The 21,400-nt window shown below is 40.0% G+C and overlaps 1 protein-coding gene across 1 annotated transcript in view; it reads right to left on the bottom strand.

Moving 5' to 3' along the window:
* OTOGL (otogelin like) overlaps nucleotides 1–21,400 on the bottom strand; it is a 3,472,886-nt gene that overhangs the window by 472,902 nt on the left and 2,978,584 nt on the right. Inside the window, exon 45 of the mRNA XM_044088067.1 lies at nucleotides 8,332–8,544. Within this exon, the coding sequence (XP_043944002.1) occupies nucleotides 8,332–8,544 (213 nt within the window). The remainder of the gene's footprint in view (nucleotides 1–8,331; nucleotides 8,545–21,400) is intronic.

Raw genomic sequence — 21,400 nt, 5'->3', positions numbered from 1 at the left:
ATAGACTTAGGCCATGCCCCCTTCCACTTCATATAACCCCACCAGTTTCTACCCGTTTTGTGATGTCACCATCACGTCATCTGAGGGGAATGCCTTCTTTTTCCATTCATGATGCCTTTTTTCTGCCGTTTTACTATGCTTTTTGTAAAAAAAAAAAAAAAATAAAATAAAAGCATAGTAAATCCACAGATTTAACAAGCTTCGATAGTCTGTTATAGAACACTGGAGTTTGTACAGTGCTTTCCAGACTACTGGACATTCAGTATGATTTCTGGATAGTCTGGAAAAAAAACAGGTGACAACTCTATTTTCTGTAAATGTTTCTGTTATTTTCTTGTGGGTCTTGTTACAGCAGTTATATACATTAAATACAGTGACTGATTTAGGTGAGGCACTAACTGGGCTTTGAGAGATTAACATCAAAGACCTAATTGGAACTAATGTCATTGAAACATAAGCCAGCTCAGCCTAAGTAACACCTATTAATCACAAGGCTCAGATTCTATTCATTTAGTCTATACGATCTGATGTCCTTGAGCTCCTTGCCAGATCTGACTCAATAGCATTAGTGCTCCAGCTTTGAGACCCTTTAAAAACTTTCTTGCCATAATTCACTAAGGTCAAGGATTGCCCACAATCTTGTTTTCTGCCATTGCGAACAGAAACAGATCTCCCGCTCAGTGATTAAGTGCTTCAGCTCATATTTTTGCTATCAGTTTTAGCACTGTAGTTTAGATTTGATTTAAATTAGGGAATGGTAGTTGGTATTCCATGCACACATTAAGTAAACACTACATACCGGATTACATTTCTAGGGCTATGTTGTCATTTGGCACCTCTGTCCTCAAGGGTCTCCTGTCATGATGCCTCCCTAGGGTTCAATTATCTTGGAATTCTACTACAAGTTGGATTGGACGGACTGAATGAATGTGGTACGAAAGTTATGCACTTACATAACACTAGAGCCTTTCATTCAGTCCATCCAAAATGACAACTCATCCATCCATCCTGCTTCAGGGAATCTATTGCTCTTGTAAGTCCTGAAGGATTCTGGATCTTCCATTTTTTAAACAGGTTGTTGCATCATTATATCTACATAGTTCTATATGTCCTTCTATAAAGTTACTCCTGGGGCACCAGACTCAATATCAGGTAATCCTAAACCCTAGTACAATATGGGAAGAAAAATATTAAAGTGGCTCGAGGCTGGAACACTAACGCTGCCAGGCTGGATCTGAGAAGTGGCTCAAGGACCCAGAAGTTGTATTGGAGGTAAAAAAATGAAAGGATCTAGCATAATGTTTGTATTTCTCACATTTGGGTACTGAACTGCAGTTACAGTTAGAAAAGATCAACTAAGTCAGCTACTTTTTCAAGTCTGACTTCAAATGTTCCTTAAAATGTTGCATCAGAGATTTCCACTAACAAAAATCAAAGGAAGCAAAGTAAAGGGAAAGACAGGGTGATGCTGACAGTGAAAGGCAGATAACAGCAGTGCTGCTCTAAGTTGGGAGAGACTGAGGGAGAAATGGACAGGGAGAACCAGGATAAAGGATCCTCCCATCACAGACGTGTCTCTCTCTCTGCATCCCTTTAAACATCACTGAGGTGAAAGCCTTGAATATAGAACAAAATCATTGCAGCATGAAAGTTGTCTTTCATGTCATGTTAGGTAAAACAAATTAGAAAATACATAACAATACAGGAAAGCTCAAGATATGCTGAAAATAGATTATCGTTTAATAATCATTATGTTGGTTTCCTATCTAAAAGAATAAGGCTTCTAAGTAAAAACTTGAGGTCTTGGGTTCAAGTCCAAAATATGAGCTCCTATTATCATTTCATTTCTATGAATGAAACAGTGGTAGAAGGATAATTCACTATTTGTCTGTTTGTGCTTGTAATGTGGCATTATGAGGGGCTAATTCACACATCTCTATAGCACTACAGCAGTGTGAAGTCTTGCTGGAAATCTCTACATGAAAATTTGGCAACCTGGGGCCATGTGCTTTGCCCCTGAGCTGTACACTGTCATCAAAGCTGCACAGGTAAGTGATTCAGAGACAAGAATACTGCAGAAATTGTGTGTAGAGCAGTGAATGACTTCTGTAGATTTACAGTGTACATTTCCTACTGTCTATAGCAGCAGCATGTCTATTAGTGATGCAACAGATATGAATTGCTAGGTTTTGTGTGTGTGTGTGTCCACGCGTGCTCGCGTATGCATGTGTGTGCATGCGTGTGCATGTAGGCGCATGAGTGCACCAGCATACATAGGTTCATAGGTTCATAGGTAGTTACTAGGCAATCTGCCCGAGGGCATTTATAAGCCTAGCCAGAGTGTTTAGGCTTTCTCCATCCCATTGATTAATTCACTGATCCTCTGTGAAGCAGAGCCAATAAAGTGATCCCAGGGGTGTATTTTCTGTTACCCATCCACTCGTCAAGGTTTCTCTTGAAGACTGTTAGTGAGGAGCTCTGCCTGATGTAATTTGGAATTTTGTTCCAATGCATGGGGAGTCTCTGTGACAGGAATCTATCTCTCCAGAATGTTCTATTTATTATTGTGGCGAGGTTTAGCTCACTAGAGCGCATGTCTCGCAGTGACTTGGATTTCTTTAGGTGGAGCATGTCCATCAATTCTGAGTTGGACATGGTTTTGCAAGTCAGCAGAGATCACCTCTGAGTAAGCGATATGCCACTGAGTACAGCCAGAGTGTTGGGCTGCAGAGGACATATGTTTGAGGCCAGTAATCCTCTTGGTGAGGTACTTTTGTGGTCTTTCCAGCTGTTGGAAGTGTCTTGTGAGGTACATCTCAAATGGGGCATTGTACTCTATGATGGGTCTAATGAGTGATGAGTAGAGGGGCACTATAACCTCTTTATTTCTATGTAAACCCTTTAGTAATTAGATGGGCCATATAGAAGGATTTCCTAACTACTTTGGCAATATGATTGTCAAAGAAGAGATTACTATCTACCTGGGTCCCCAGATCTCTTATTACCTCTTCTGTATTAAGGGGGCTGCCACCTATGTGGTAATTCGTGGGTGTTTTATTTTTCTAAAATGGGATGACTATGCATTTTTTGGCATTTAGCTTGACGCCATGACTTTGACACCAGGTGTCTTTCTCAGTAAGACACTTTTGGAGGATGTCCATGTAGAGAGTCAATTATGGCTCCCAGTTTGCAGTCATCAGTGAACTTGGTTAGCCATAGTCCTCCTGTGTTTGCCTGTACTTCTGAGAAGTATATGCTGAACAGTAGGTGTCCCAAGACCAAGCCTTGTGGGACACCACTTGTGACTGATTTAGAGTCGGACCTGGAGCCCGCTATTCTTACTGTGTGAGTTCTGTCTGTAAGCCAGTTGACAACCCATCTCATGACGTAGGGGTTTATGTTCAGGCTGGTGAGTTTTTCTGTAATACCCGAGTGGGGAATGGTGTCGAAAGCCTTGGTGAGGTCAAGGTAGGCTGTATGAACCACCTTTCCCTCATCTATGGCCTTAGTGACTGTCTTGAAGAAGTCAACCAGGTTTAGTAGGCATGATCTGCCCTTAAAAAAGCCAAATTGGGTCGGGTCAACTGTTTAGAGGTTCCCAATGTCTTTGTTAATGAGTTCCATGATGATGCGCTCCATAGCCTTGCAGACCAGGCTAGTCAGGCTTATGGGATGATAGTTACCAGGGTCAGTTGTGGCCCCTCCTTTGTGGAGAGGAATAACCATTGCTGTGCACCATTCTATGGGCAGGTAACCTGTGGAGAGGCTGAGGTTGAACAGTGTGTTTAGGTGGGGGGTTAGTTCATTCTGTAGTTCATGCAAGACGCAGCCTGGGACATCATCTGGTCCCATTGATGCTGTGTTTTTGGCTTTTGAAAGGGCTGTTTTCACCTGTGCATCTGAGATTTTTGGGACACTACACCTTTCTGGTACTGTTGTGGGCCCTTTTGGAGGTGAGAGGGGGGTGAAGTTTGCACTGAATCTATCTGCCAGGATGTTGGCAATATCAGTAAGTTCAGCATATCTTGTGCTATTTTGCACTAGTTCACTGCATATCTGCGAGTTGCCACTTAGATTCTTAACATAGCTAAAGAAGGCTTTGTTGTTATCTTTTGAATCCTTGACTATTTTTCTTTCAAAGTTAGCCTTAGATGATTTCATGAGGGACTTTAGTTTTTTACTGAGACTGATCAGGGATGTCTTTCCTTCTTGGGATTTGCTTTTTTTCTGAACTAGTTGTATAGCCTGTTTATTGTAGGGGTCCACCAAACTGGTTTTCTTCTCATAGAGAAGTGAGTCTTGGTTTTTCTAGGGATGGCATGATCCATGCATCCTTGTAGGTGCTCATAGAGTGCATCTGTAAAGGTTTTTGTATCTTGGGCAGTGTTCTCCTTTAGCATGGGGGCTGTGAAACTTACCATCTTTGTCTTAAGTAAGGTGAAGTTTGCTTTAGAAAAGTTTTTTACTGTAGTTTCTTTAGTTGGGGGTGGTGGTGGGGTGTGGACATCCATAGTGATTAGTTTATGGTCTGATCTAACCAGTGATGGGTTGACCTCCGGTGTGGAACACCTGTCGCCCATGTTGGTGATGACCAGGTCCAATATGTTTTCACCTCTGGTAGGGGAGTTTACCAGCTGATCCAGGGAGTTTGAGTTGATGAATTCCAGGAAGTGCTTGGCCTGGGAATTTGTACCCGAGTAGTTTTCCCAGTGAATGGTAGGGTAAATGAAATCGCCCAATATCAGGGTGTTCGGTAGGATCTTCATGTTTTCCAGTGTCTCCAGAAAGGTGGAGTGGTGGTCCTGGGTCATGGAGGGTGATCTGTGGCTGGCCACAATTTGCATTGCAGATTTGCCCGATGTTAGTTGCACATGGATGATCTCAGAGGTCTCTCTATAGAAAGATCTCAGCATGCTGCGCCACTAACCTGGAGGTGTAGGTATCCTTGATGAATATGGACACATCCCCTCCTTTTGTGTTTCGGTCTGTGTTCTGTGGCCAAAATGTGTGGTATGAGTTGTAGCCCAGTAGTGCTGGGGTGCTCTCTGGAGCCTTGAACCAGATTTCAGTTATTGCACAGATGTTGACATTCTCCATACTGAGGAGTGTTTCGAGTGCGTGCATTTTGAGATTAAACTCCTGGCGCTGAGTAGCATAACTCTCAGTTTTTTGTTAATTGTGCTGTTTACGGAGGTGGGTTTGACTTTTGAGCCTTGCTTAAAAAAGGCACTATGGGGGCAGCAAGAGCCTAGGCCAGTATTTGAAAGCCTAGGGGTGATTGGTGCAAGCCATCTCTTGCGAAGCAATGCGGCTTGTCGAGCATGTCGTCCCAGGCTGACAGACACTGGATCCCTTTGAATGACACCAGAAGCTTAGCCAATTGTTGAAATTGGTATTTTTTTCTTTATACTGAGGTATCATTCTTGGTGAGGGCAGGATTCTACTCAGGGTCAGGGTCATACCAGCCTGGGCTGCATGATCAGAGAGCTCTTCCATGTCTCTTTTCATGTAGTCCAGGGAGGTATGTCTCAGGTTATTCACACCAACATGAACAATGACAGAGTCATATTTGTACTTGTTCTGGAGTGACCTGAGTGCTTGTGTTATGTGGCGGATTCTGGCTCCTGACAGGCAGCTAACAGTAACCTTCTGCTTGTCCAGCCTAGTGAGTGGGACGTCAGTGTGCCTAACTATAGAGTTACATATTACTAGTGTGTTAGGTATGTTATTTCACCTTAAGGGCAGTGATTGTGTGACACACTGATTTTGTGTTTTATGTGTTGTCTGGTTTGTGACGGGAAGTGCAGGTTGTTTGGGTGTCTGCTTTGGAGGTCTCTGATGCTTTTGCAGGTTTTTATTTAGAGCCTCTGAGTATGATTTTGTGTATTTATGTGTATTTTTTGCCAGTGCTGTTTTGGTAGGTCTGTGTGCATCTGGAGGTGTGGTGCAAGTGTTAACCTTCTCCTCTTGACTGTCTGTTCCAGTCTTGTGTGGAGACAGCTTAGCTTCCATTTTGGCTGTATAATTGCATCTCTCGCATATGTTAGTGTATTGTGGTAGGAGGAGAGGGCTGTCTGTGTACATGAGACAGTTGTAACATTGCCTCAGGATACCCAGATTCACCAGCTGGACTGAAGAGTGCACCTGAAGTTGCCCTTTGGTCATGCCTGAATAGTAGGGTGAGCTGCTTAGTCACTTGGTTGGTGAGGGGTGAATAAAGAGCCTTGCCCTGCTGGGCAATCAGTGTCAGGGTATATTAGTGCTTGCTATTAGGTCTGAGCAAGTGCTGTGCTGTAAGATGCTTTTTGAGTGCTTAGGTTGAGATTTAGACTAGTTTCAAGGGAAAAACTGAAGATGAGACTAAGTGGAGCTGGGAATAATTTAACCGTAGCTAACCGGCACTGCCCGGTGCCCAAACCCATGCAAACACGGTTTTTATAGTAGGGAAATGATAGAGATAGAAATTAGCATAAAATGGCCAATAAACTACTAACTTCTGGGCTGGAACCACTCCTCCAGGGACAGATAGGTTGCTCAAAGCTCCCCCTCTCTCACAGGTGAACAGAGAAACTTCCTTCTATCCAAGTAAGGTATGGGCAACTCAGAAACTAGTATCACAGCCCTGAATTCAGCACTAGCCTGAAAACTGGACTATACTAGCTTAGAAAGGTGGGAAACAAGGATTTTTTTTTAATTTTTTTAAATATAAGGCAAAAGCAGTAAAAAAATACACTTAAAACAGCTTTAAACAACTACAAATGATCAGAAAAGGCTATCGCACTTTAGTGTGTAGCCTACAACAGTTAAACAAATTATTTAAACAAAAAAATACTTTTTAAAAGTGCAGGCAGTCAAATAAGTACACTATGTGAAAAAAGAAGCTTTTAAATCACAATAAACTCTGGAAAATCTGTGTTTAGGTGGAAAACAGTTAAGTACAGCAAGAAAGTACAGAAAACTGATACTTAATCACTCCAAAGTCTCTCTTCTAAGCTAGAAGGCTTGTATCAGTTTAAGGCTTTCTAGTGCTACCCAGTAGGTTAGTTGCAGGAAAGATGGGACACAAGTTCTAATGTGGTCTTTTAAACCAGAAAGATGAAAGAGATGGACAAACTGTCCAAATGGTCAATAAACTACAATTCCTGGGCCAAGAACCTCTCCTCTCAATGTAGGCAGGCTACCTAGTGCTTACCACTTCCACTGATAAGCTAGAAGGCTTTTTTTCCAACACAGAAAGGCTTGTGGGGCACAGAAGCTTACCAACAGTCCTGGATACAGCAACTCTGTATCTGGACTAATCTAGTTACAGGAAAGGTGGGAAAAAAGCGCAAGTGAGGCTTTTAAACCAGAACATTGAAAGAGATGGAAAAAAAAACTGCCGAAACGGCCAATAGCTACAATTTCTAGGCTGGGAACCACTCCTCTTGTGGTAGATAGGCTGCCTAATGCTTACCACTCCCACTGATAAGCTAGAATTCTTCCCTCCAACACAGAAAGGCTTTGTGGGCTCAGAAGCTTACAAAGAGTCCTGGATACAGCTAATATGTACCTGGACTAGACTAGTTACAGGAAAGGCGGGGAACAAGTACAAACATAGGCTTTTAAGGCTGCAAGTTGAAAGAGATGGAAAACTGCCCAAACGGCCAAATAAACTACAATTTCTGGGCCAAAACTCACTCTTCCCATGGAGGATAGGCTACCTAGTGCTTACGACTCCCACAGCCTGTGCAACAGTGCTGAGCAGGTTCATACAGAGGAAAACAATGCAGTTGGAAGTGTTTATTTTAGAGACAAGCTAATGATCTTTGCTCAATGCAGCTCTTTCATTATTTCTAAATCCCTTGTTACCACCATAGCTCTACTAGAGCTCACCAGTGAAGTACTCATAGCAATATGGTGATAATGTATTTGTACATCCCTATTTACTGTTCTAAAGCAGATCTTTAAATAAAATAACAGTGCAGTAAAAAACACAAAGCAGTTGTTTGCTACACCTTAGGACCTGCTAAATCAGCATTCAAAAGTCTGTTAATTTTTAATTAACTGCTTCATTTGGGATAATGCATTGTTTTCTACTTGTTTTAATAGTCTCTTATTTTAATGCCATTGTATTTAATTTTTTAAAGTTCTAACTTACAGTAGAAAGCAAACTCTGGATTTTTTCTGTGAAGTCAAGTGCTTTAAAATTAGGCACAAATTATTTATACATTACAAAGGATGCAACTGTTGATGAAAACTGATGCAAAGTGCGTGTGCCTCAAGATTTTTTAAAATACAGACATTGTATAGCTGTACCTTACATGACTTTTCAAATTCTGCTGCTTAGCTTACCACATATTTTTCTTGGACAACAGACATCATCCAGAAGGATACTTAGGGCAAATTCTCCTAAACGGTCACAGGCAGGTTCAATTACATGACTGCAGTTGGGTTCTACAGGAGAAACTGTTCCATTCTCCAAACACTGATACATGCAGCATCCCTTATCAGACCCATTCCAAATTTCTCCTACAGAATGTGGATTTCCTTCATGATCAGTGCAGGCTAGAGAATAAAACAGATATTCATAATTAGTCAGTCCTAGTTATCTGAACATATTGCAGTTCCATATATGAATATTACTGTGACAAATTTCAAAAATGAAAACAAAAAACAGTGCAGCCATGACAAGTCAAAAAATAGTGTGTTATAATACAACACAATATCAAATTATGAAAGCTTTCAATGGAAACTTACATGAGACAAAGCTACTTTTGTATTAGACTTAATACAGCAATATGCTCAAAAATGCCATACAGCAGTCAGCTGAAATTCATGCGAATGTTTTGGACTTGGCATAAATCCATTACTTCATAAATGCACCAGGCACAAGAAATGTCTTGGAGGACTATGGTATAGGAATATCCCCCTTGCAACAGCGTTTGAATTCCTTTGCCAATGCATGAATAGTGTCTAGTGTACACTTACCTACATATGTGTGGTGGGTGGAGTATGCTATTATTAAATCAGAATGTATAAAGAAGCTCTAAAGTACATTGAAAAATGTCACAGAAAAACTTTTTCAAACAACAATGTTCTCATACATGGAAAAACTCAAAGTCCAGTAGCCCACCCACACACCAGCGACAATAGATATCTACTGTCACCCTTTCTTTGTAAGCAATGTTCAAACCCACACTCCTCTCATTTTAATAGTGACAGTTGACAGGCTCTTGACCAACCTTGCAATGATCACTGTTCCCTTTCCAGTATGACAGCCTCCACCTCCCATTCCTTTTCTGGATGATGTAATTTCTCTACTATTCCTTACTCTTTCTGTCAGTGGGGGCACATTTCTTGACTTCCAATATCATATCAACAAACGGTGTCTCAGTCTAGTATTATACATATTGCAAGTCATGTGAATAACTATTATACCCTACCCTCATTTTGAAGGGATGTGAGCCCTCTGCCAACCCAGACACCTACTCTAAAGACAGCTGAGTCTTCTGCCAACCCTACCACCCATACAATAGATGATGAGTATCTTCCTTAAAGATCCCTGTGCTAACACCAATGCATACCTCTCAGCTGTCCCTGATTTTACCCTTATATTTTTGCCCTGTCTCTTGTAAAGTGTTTGATTGTCTGATAAGTCACTGGGGATTACAGACAGTCAGTAATGCTGGACATTACCATTTCATACTTTTTGTTGTCCAGAAAACCTGTTGTTCTACTAACTTTTCAAAGGGAATTAGAGTAAAATTGAAAGTTTTCCTGGATCTCAGGCCTTTGTCCCTCATTATTTTTGACTTTCTACAGAGTTTTTAAACAAAGAAATTGAGAAGTATGCAAAAGCAGCCAAGGTACACCTTCTCAGTGGTACATTGGTGATGAGACCTTACAACCCCCCCCCCCCCCGGCAGGTCTGCAAACTGTAGTTCCACACCGCAACAGTAGATCTTGTATGTTGTCATCTGGTCTGAACTGCCCCTGCTCTTCAGCTATTCCACAGCTTTGATAGACTGTTTTCTACATACTGATCTCCCAATTGGTAAAGATGCATATAATAATTTTAAGAATCATACTTTCTTAGTATTTTTCACAGGATCACACTTGGAGTACTGTCTAGAGTTTCCTCCACAGTCATACTTCTTCCCAGACATAATGCACTCCTTCTTATGTATCCCACCCAGATATCTTCAAGCTCTTATTCTTTCCCAAAACTGACCCACAGATATTTGCTGTTATGTCACAGTAACACAAAGTTAGAAATGTCCTGTAACAGTAGTTTGGGATCTTAAAAAGACAGGACATTTCTGCTGGTAGAAAAAAAGTATATTTAAATCTATGCGTATCTGTCTATACAATAAATAACCAAAGTTTGAGTAGAAAGTACTCAAACAAATATGATTAAAGCTGCAAACAAAATATAAAAAATTAAACAGGAAAAACATTCAGAGTATTTTTTTGGGGGAGCAAGCCTCTGCACCCCTATACCTCCTGCTACTTATTATATACCAACTCTGAGATTGCACTGCAGTGGGGAAAGGGCAAATTTCCCAGCCCCACTGTACCTTGTTCTCACACACAAAAAGACTGGCAAATTATGTGTGATCTTTTTAACATTCAGTCAGTTTTATCAGTCATTTTAAAACAAAATCAAATGCTAATTTGAGCAGCTGAATTCAACCCATATACATAGAAATATATGCACACACATATATTTATATTTGGCCAGATGGTACTGGGTTCAAATACAGGTATATCTAATACTTTGGCTTTACTGGAAATTCTCACATAGACTCTGCCTCAACTTCCTGTGAGGGAAAGGTTAGTTTACTTTTGCTTTCTTGTTTTTTGTATTATTTATTGCCTACTTCTACTTTGTATACAGTGATTTGTTTTCTTTACACTGTGTTTTACTTCTATTCTGCTTTTAATTGCATATTAAAACTTGGAAAGACACCACAGCTGTGTCTCTTGTAAGTCACACAGAAACATTTTCCCACATCCCACCGTGATGCTGTTGTGTTGTTAAAACAACTGTCTTTCTAGTTGCCTGACCCTTATGTTAATTTGACCACATCTCCTTTCCTTTCCCTTTTCACTGGCTCTTGTGAGTAAGCACAAAATTATCATTTTGTGAAATCACTCCCCTTCAACTATTTAAATGTATTGGCTATCCCAATATATCTCATAGAACCAGAATACAAAAATGCCCACCCCTTTTCACTCTATCATGTTCTTTTAAAATGAATGGCTCTCCACTTAAGACAGGTAAATGTTAAGTTGCCCCCTTTTTCTATCTAACTGCTTAGTGCACACTGCAGTGCTTAGGATATTAACCTATTTTTTTCATCTTACCTTTAAACGTCTATTGCAAAACCTCCAATTATTGGATAGCCCACATTCTGCCTCTCACTAGTCATCTTGGGATTAGTGCTTCTGTTTTCTCCTGGTGAGAGAAGGAGTACAGGGACATTATTTCCTGGAGACTGCTGATTACCAGAAAGCATATTAACTGCTTTATATGCGACAGATTGGAATCTGTGCTTATATTCTGCTCCTGGTGAGAGAAGCAGCAGAGTGCATTGATTCCTGTCTAATTCTGGTTGGCAGTGAGTGTCTGTGCTTGATGTTCCTGAACGGTCTGGTTGCTATTCAATGCATCTACCAGGAAAAGACTAAAACAAGCCTACAGACACTTGCATCATCTTGAACAAGACTGTTGATCACAAACAGGCTGTGGTCTGTTTCTCATTTTGGGATTGGTGCTAATATTTTGCTTCTGGTGAGAGAAGAAGCAAAGGAGCTTTGGATCCCAGCAGAGTGAAGCTGTGGTGAGACCAGCACTAGTAGAAGCCAGGCAGTAGCCATTTATGCGACTTCCCTCTTTTCATCATTTCTAACAAGCTAATTCTTTGTTTTCAGTCTGTACTGCTTAATTTGTTTCTAACTTCAGAATATCTGCCTAAATACTTCATCCTTAAATTTTCAGGGTGTTATGTATTAATTTCCCCTCAAGTGTTTGGCATTGCCTTGTATAGACACAGACACCTTGACTGACATTTTTACTGTAAAAGCATGATTACATTTTCACCATTACCTAGTTGCGCAGTGACAAGCACTGTCCCAGGAGTTGCAAACCATATACTCCTGACATTGCTTTATATTCTCACTCCAACTGTTTAATCGATAAAGAAGGGTATATTGCCATGAATATGAACTTTCCCACTATCTCCATTAGCAGCTTGGTGGATATGGACATTCTGAGGCAATGTAGAAATTGCCTCATGTTCTCTGATAACCAGTTAATTCTCAAACAACTGATATGGTATGTGAGAGATGTATTTACACAATGTCACTGGAGGCAAAGCTCTCACATACAATTGCTCCTAATGTCAATAAGGTTGTCAGTAGTACACACGCTGCACACCCATCGCACACAATTCAAAACAGACATATAGACCCACATATGCTGAGACACTTAAATGTAACCTTCCTAAACCTCAAAGACCTCCTAGATGAAGTACACATAACAAATACCCTCAGCAGCCCCAAATGCATTCTTTCAAAACAACACCCACATCAACAAAGAGATAGTGGAAAAGTTCATATTCATGGCAACAGGCCACCACATTACAAACCCCAGCTATACTCTGTGCCATATCGTCTACTCAGAGGTAATCTCTGCTTAACATACAAGGCCATGTCAAACCCTGAGCTGTTGGACATGCTCCACTTAAAGAAATCCCAATGCCTCAGAGTCACACGCTCCAGGGATCTAAACCTTGACATCACAATGAACAAAACATGCTAGAGGGATAGGCTCCTGACCCAGGGACTCCCCATACTCTGGAACAGACTGCCAAACCCTGAGCTGTTGGACATGCTCCACTTAAAGAAATCCCAATGCCTCAGAGCCACACCCTCCAGGGATCTAAACCTTGACATCACAATGAACAAAACATGCTAGAGGGATAGGTTCCTGACCCAGAGACTCCCCATACTCTGGAATAGACTGCCCATACATGTCAAGCAGAGCGCCTCTTTGGCCCTCTTCAAAAGGGACCTTGACGATTGTATGGGAGATAGGAAATTCACCCCAGGGGTTACGTCAGACACCCTGCTAGACAGGGGTCCAGGGAAGTAAATATTGTGGGAAGAAATATTCTGGGAATTGTTTGGCTAGGATTGTATAGGCCTTAGGGCCAATAGCCTAGAACCAACCTATGAACCTATGAAATAGAACCATATTTCATGTAGCCTCTACCTCTAAGCCCATAAGGGAATCCACAACACTATTCAACATTCTGGTCATTGGAGACTCCATCATGAAACACACTGATGTCCCTCTCACCAGGCTGAGTAAGGAGACAGTCACAGTCAGTTGCTTATCAGGGGCTAGGATCCACCACATTACAAATACACACACTCATGTCACTGGACCACAAGTACCAGTATGACTCAGTCATAGTCCATGTAAGTGTAAATGACCTGAGACATACCTCCCTAGATTATATGAAGAGAGACATCATGGAGCTCTTGGAATATGTGTTTTAGGCTTGTATGAACTTAGCATTGAACAGCATTTTACCTTCTCCAAGGATGATGCACAATACAAACAAAAGGTGACTGACTTTAATAATTGGCTTAGTTTCTGGTGTCATTCTAATGGGGTACAATACTGGTCAACATGGAAGGAGATGGTCAACAGGCCACGCTGCTTTGCCAGGGATGGTCTGCATCTATCCTCTCTAAGCCTTTGAATATTAGCTAAAACATTGTCTTCCCCCATACTACCTTTTTTTTAGGCAATGCCAAACTGAAAGTACTTCCAACATAGTAAATCAAAACCAAGAAAATCTAAAGGTATCACTGCTCAATGCTAGGAGTATAAACAAAAAACTCCCACACCTTTTTGGAGGATGCTTGTGTCAGCCTTCAAGTCAGTTATGGCCCCCAGTTTGCAGTCATCTGCAAACTTTGTCAGCCACAGTCCTCCTGTGTTAGCCTGTACCTCAGAGAAATATATACCGAACAAGACAGGACCCAGGTCTGAGCCTTGTGGGACGCCACTTGTAACTGGTCTAGAGTCTGACATGGCACCTGCAATTCTGACCATGTGGGTTCTATCCCTAAGCCAGTTTGCAACCCATCTTGTGACATAGGGGTTGATATTTAAGCTGGTGAGCTTATTTATGATGCCTGAGTGGGGTATTGTGTCGAAGGCTTTTGCAAGGTCAAGGTAGGCTGTGTGGACTACCTTCCCTTCGTCTATGGCCTTGGTGATTGTTTCAAAGAAACTGACCAGGTTCAAGAGGCAAGATCTGCCCTTAACAAAGCCAAATTGGGTAGGATCCAGTGTTTGGAGGTTCCCAATGTCTTTGTTTATGAGTTCCATGATGATACGCTCGATAGCTTTGCAGGCTAGTTAGGCTTATAGGGCGATAGTTTCCGGGGTCCGTTGTGGCACCACCTTTATGGAGTGGGACCACTGTTGCTGTATGCCATTCTTTGGGTACATATCCTGTTGTAAGGCTGAGACTGAACAGTGATTTTAAGTGAGGGTTCAGTTCTTCTTGGAGTTCATGTAAAATGCAGCCCGGGATACCGTCTGGTCCCATTGATGCTGTGTTTTTTGTTTTGGAGAGGGCAGCTCTCACCTGTGCATCTGTGATGTCAGGGAGGCTACACTCTGTTGGGATAGTCATTTGCACATTTGGGGGGGAGGGGGGGAGTTTGCACTGAACCTGTCTGCCAGGATGTTGGCAATGTCTGTGGGTTCAGTGTATTTTTTGTCATTTTGCACTAACTCAGAGCACATCTGGGAATTTCCACCCAGGTTTCTGACATAACTAAAGAAAGCATTGTGATTATCTTTAGCGTCTTGTGCAATTTTTCTTTCGAAGCTAGCCTTAGATGATTTTATGAGGGATTGTAGTTTCTTGCTAGTGCTAATCAGAGTTGCCTTCCCTTTCAGGGATTTTGCTCTATCATGTAGTAGCTTCCTCCTTCTGTTGTACAGCTTATGTATGGCTGGGGTCCACCAGACAGGTCTCCTGCCTTTGGAGGAGTGTGTCTTGGTTTTACTTTGGATAGCATGATCCTTGCATTCCTGTAGGTATCCATAGAATGTGTTTGTAAAGGATTCTGTGGTTTGGGCCGTATTTTCCACTGGCCCTGGGGCTTTGAAGGATTCCAGTCTCAAGCTCCTATCCCTGCATTCTCTCTGCTACAGGCTTTTGAGGGGAGGTCTATACCTGGAATACAGGGTATTGTTAGACTCCACTTTAATGGACTGCCTGTATATCCAAAAAACAAACAGCACAAGAATTACCCATTCTAAAGACTTAAAACTTGCCTGTGATGTAAGTAGGACCTGGTGGAGAGACAGGTATGTATCCCAGAGACTATCGCGTCTCTGGGACAGGCTTCCAATCCATGTAAAGCAGAGTTCCTCCCTAACACATTTCAACTGCAACTTGGACAACTGGATGGGGAACAGGAAATTCATTACTGGTTTGGCACCTATGTCTCTAATGGATACAGGCAACCTGTAAATGGTTCATCTCCCAGGCTCCTGATTGTGAATATTTCATCTCCCAAGTCACTGCTTACACTTATCAAGGGTATCAGAACTTGTCAGGGATTAGGGATGCATGGCTAGGCTTAAAAAGGCCCTGGTTGTTAGCCTAGTAAACATCTATAAACCTATGAACCTATGATCCAAAAGCTAGGTGCACTCTATAGAGTCAAACAATACCCAGCAGATAATGTCAGAAAAAGTATTATTCAATCCCTTCTCATCCCTATACTACATTATGCTGCTCCCATCTTGATTAACCTACAGTCCAGTCAACTCTCACTCTTGCAACTGTGCTATGATAAGATCAAGAAATTTGCCACCACCCATCATTACAGGACGCATCACTTTCTGGCCTTAATGGAGAACCATACTAAAATCTAAAAAAAACATGTTTTTCAGCATATCCTGAACTTTTTTTGAAATACTAATGTCTCTGTATCAAAGTAAGTGACTAGGGTTGCCACCCCTCCATTTTTATCTGAGGTATCCAGAAATCAAACTGATTCTCTGGTAGTCCGGAAAACACTGCACAAACTCCAGTATTCTGTTTCAAAAAGGAAATAGACTATCGGAGTTTGTAAATCGGCTGATATACTATGCTTTTTTTTTACAAAAAAGCATAGTAAATCAGCCAAAAGCAGGCAGCAGGAACAAAGAAAGAGGGCATTCCCTGCCAAGTGATGTCATTGCAACATCACAACATGTGGGTGGGAGGGGGGTGGGGTGGGCGGAGTTACTGGTGACACGAGGGGTGTGGCTTTACTCCGGTTTTAGCCATGAAGGAAGGTGGCAACCCTATAAGTGATTATTATTATTTTCTAATTTGGTATACCCAAAAATGGTCTGAAAGGATTCCATAAGTAGCACAATTTTGTTTTATAGTCAATGCGTTTGTCTCCCTGATGTCATTTTAAAGGGAAAGAGAGGAATCCCTAGGATAAGAGGATAATTTTCTGTTTTTCTCTCTCATCATCTTACAACAGTACTATTACTGCCCACTTCTTACTATCAGCATCAATCCACATTTTTAATTACTTCACTTCCTTTAATTTTCATTTGTGACCATCTTTGATACAGCATTTTAAGAAATGATAGAATGATAGCCTTACAAATGTAGCTGAGTTAATTGTTCTTTTCAAAGTAACAACTGTAGTTCAGTGTTCAAGTGTGAGAAATCTGGCCCCTGTAATTAATAGGTGTTACTTGGGCTCAGAAGGTTTTGATGTTAATCGTACTTCTTCAAATCACTGACTTGTCTCAAGAAAACACTTTATGCAAGGTAAAAATGCCGTAACAAAACATCAGAAAAACACACACGCACACAGACACAAACACACAGACACACACACACACACACACACACACACACACACACACACACACACACACACACACACACACGAGCACACGTGAGGGTGCGCATGCACACACACACACACACACACACACACACACACACACACACACACACACACACACACACACACTCACACAAACACACTTTTACAGAAAATAAAGTGTAGAAAAATACAAAATCAAATACTTAGAAAAAATAAAAGTTAGATGAAAGGATTTTTTTTTCTTTGTGACACACAATTTTTAAAAGGAAAGCCAATTAATTTATAATAATTGTGACAAAAGGAGGTACTGCCAGCACAGCTAGCTGGAACTTTGTAAATAATTATGTTATTTGTGAATATCAAACTTTGTTGTGTCTTTCGGCTTTTCCCGGTTAGGGGTCGCCACAGTAGAACTCCAGTCCACTAATAATTGGCAGCAGATTTTTACATGCCGAGTTTCCGGACCTGACGCACAACCTTCAACGAAGGTACACCCATTCACGCATGTCTCCACACAGAAGGCGCTCTAGATGAGAATCGAACAGGACAATGTCTTACTGTGAGGCGACAACACTACCGCAAAATGCTTGTGTTACAAATGCATTAGAACTGTATGTCATACAAGATGCTGGTGTTACAAATGTATTAGAACTGTATGTTGTGTATATCAGACTGATTTGTACGTTCATTTGTGTTGCAAAAGTATTTGTAAAGTGCTTGTGTTTGAAATGTGTGCCCTACTGGAGAGAACAGAAATGTACATGTACTATTGTAACCGTTTAAATGTTAAACTGGAGGGTTAACCTCAGTCCAGCAAACTTTAGAAAAATATCCGAAATTAAATCACTTTATAGGCTAGGCTACAAAGATGCTATCTCACAGGTTTCAATATAGCCAGACACAAAGTCTGTACTAGGAAGCTTTCTGTATTGTTTTTGGGGTGAAATAATTATTACGCTGGAAGTGTGGAGGTATGAAATTGTTTTATAATTTACAGCACCTGGCAAAGATGTGAGAAGAAGCCCTTGAATGTGTATTTTTACAGGTAGGTGCTAAGTCCTGCCAGCTTCCAGCAATGGGGGGTTTTGCTTGGCAATTAGAAATCAGATGACCAGAAGAGATGTCATTCTGCAATCTATCACAGAAGTAATATTTTAGATAGTATTTTGAGAAGTCTCTTAGTAAGACAGAGCATTCTCTATTCTGTTTTGGGTCTGACAACAACAACAAGAACCATTCACCACATCATCTGCCTTGCTCTGTTAACTATGTTATTAGGGAATAGTGATTCTCTTCAATTTAGTCAGGAATATAGTGAAGCTTAGTTTAGATATTGTGCTTCTTTATTTGTCTGAGTTTGTCCTTCAATGTTATTTTACACACACACACACACACACACACACACACACACACACACACACACACACACACACATATATCTACCTTACTTATCATCTAATAATCCTTCCTACTGCAACCACCCATGCAGAGATACTAACACACTCTCGTGAACTCACAGTTCCACTTTATAATCTTGAAATACTGATATATCTAATTTAACGTTCCAAATCCGAAACCCCAAAACCGTGAAACACAAAATCATGAACATAAACACGCCATACACAACACAACAAATACATAATCTAACCCACACTACAACAAACCAACGCACAAGCACAGAAACACAAACCAACAAACCTACACTACATATTAGCAGGGGGGGGCAAGCCCCCCTGCACCCCCCCACTTATATATACTAACTCTGAAATTGCACCAAACAGAAAAAGACAGCAAACTCACCACTACACACTCTACAGTACCTTCGCACACACATCACAAATATACGAACACCATCACTTTCAAGACTAAAACACTCATACTTTTACCTGCCTACCCTAACCCACATATAAAACTTCCAAACACACTCACATACATTCAAACACATACCTAAAACCCAACAAAATACCCACTTACCTTACATACCAGCTAAATCCACACACTACACAATACATCCTGCACATACTAGATCCAGCGTCAAATACTGGAACACCATAACCGCGAATTAGACATTTCCAGATTCGCACTTATGGAGTTTCAGGATTTTGAAAATTCCACTTTATGGTCTCGAGATTCTGAAATTTGAGATTTCAATATTTCGAGAGTATAAAGTTGAAATGTACTCACACATGCACGCCATACAAACACACACCCAACACTACTTGCCCCTATACACCTCGGCACTTACCTCTACAACAATGGGTGAAACATTAGCTTTTGGCCATGTTTATTAACAGGAGTGACCATGAGCAGCTGTATTTTTTTTACACAGACAAGCAATTCTCTGAATGGGGGAGGACAGATAATATGGGTAATAATCATAGGTCTCCCCATCAGAAGTTACCTCTGAACCCATCCTCCCTCCCAAGCAGACTAGCCCTACTAATAGCCCAAGTCCATTCCAAACTCGGGCTGCCAAAAGAGTTTAACAACTTTTTTATATTATCTACATTTAAAATAACAAAGAAAAAGGAACTGGTTGTTATTCAGATATGAACATTTCGATAAATTCCATATATATATATATATATATATATATATATATATATACATATATATATATATATATATATATATATATATATATATATATATATATATATATATATATATATATATATATATATATATATATATATATATATATATATATATATATATATATATATATATATATATATATATATATATGTCAAAACCAATGAGACTGGACACTGAAGACCAACTCCTTCTGTTTATTGAAATTAGATACACAAAACACAAAAGTGTATCTAATTTCAATAAACAGAAGGAGTTGGTCTTCGAGCAGTGTCCAGTCTCATTGGTTTTTGGATTTTCATTTTGGTTTATTTGACTGGACTTTGGTGAGGCACAGAACATTGTTTTGTTTTCATATATATATATATATATATATATATATATATATATATATATATATATATATATATGGTTTACTATCAAAATGCCGCCGTGCAATTGCACAGCTATGAAGTATTCGAACAACATATGTTGGAATACTTCATAGTTCGGCAGGTTATGTGAGCGAACGTTATCATTGCGAATGGACTGTGCATTCACAATTATAACGTTTGCTCATGTAAGGGGATCAAGGTACCGTGCGGTTAGGGAAATACATCCCTTTCCTCACTGTAGTGTGATCTCGGAGTTGAAATATTAAGTTAGGGGGTGTGTGGGGGGCACAACCCCCCACAGGGGGGTGCAGGGGGGCTTGCCCCCCCTGCATAACTGTGAGTGTAGGCTAGTTAGGTAGGGAGTTACGGGACAGGTGGGAGTGCTGTTGATTGTCGGAAATGTCGCGAGCGACATTTTCGACAATTAACACTTGTTTTCGACATTAGGGCCATACAAAAATGTGTACGTTCAGCGAAACAATTCACAAATATGTACACATTTTATTTTAAATTTCGACATTATGATAGTAAACTATATATATATATATATATATATATATATATATATATATATATATATAGATATGACCTTATTGATTAATTATATAATAATTAATTTAATGGATTTATATACAAAGCTCTGCTTACTGGTTTCTTTAGCCAGTGTCTCTGAAATACTGACATTAGTATATTACATGATTATTAAGTTTACTTCTGAATGCTGCCACACAAATGACTGTGGGCACTGCATGCAGTTTTATACAAAACTTTTACTTCTACATTACAAACTTTATTTATTTCTTTATTTATATTTGTTTACTGCCTTTTGGCTCTTGTCAAAAATGACTAATTTCAAGCACAATCAGGGTTGTACTGACGCAACTAAAATTCAAACTAATAAAACAAAAATACGATAAATACGTCCACCAGCACCATACACAGCAGCTGTTCACTTTATAGAAACAAAACTGGATTCTTAAAATCAAAGAATATTTTTATTTCAAAGATTAACCCCAGTATACGTGGTGGGGACTTAGAAAGCTATACAAAGGAGTGTGAGCTAAGGTGGATGATTAGATGCAGAGCGGATAAGTTTCCGGGACTAAATGACAAAGTCCCATTAAAACCTATTCTCAAAAAGAGAAGGTTGAAAGTGATGAAACATGATGAATTGTAAATAATGCAGTTCTTGTTACTAGCATCACAGATACATATTCTTTATCAATAACATTTTTATTAATAACATCATTATACATTTTAATTAGATGCACAATTCAGATACATCACATTACCATTGAATGAATTTTATTTGTTGTATTAGTTAGAGAGACTTTAGGCTTTTTTTTAAATATGATATTTATAAATCACATTGGATTTTATTTGATGTTATATGAGCAGTGTTAATATAATGCTATATGAATTTGATGTTTTAAAAAGTATAAAAAGTATGCATATATACATACATATATTTTTTAGGATGAATATTGAGGTTACTTATTTGCCTATGAAGTTATATATAT

The sequence above is a fragment of the Protopterus annectens genome, chromosome 11.part0, assembly GCF_019279795.1.
Source record: "Protopterus annectens isolate FY-2018-M chromosome 11.part0, PAN1.0, whole genome shotgun sequence".
Taxonomy (NCBI): Eukaryota; Metazoa; Chordata; order Ceratodontiformes; family Protopteridae; genus Protopterus; species Protopterus annectens.
This window is presented reverse-complemented; position numbering and strand designations above follow the sequence as displayed.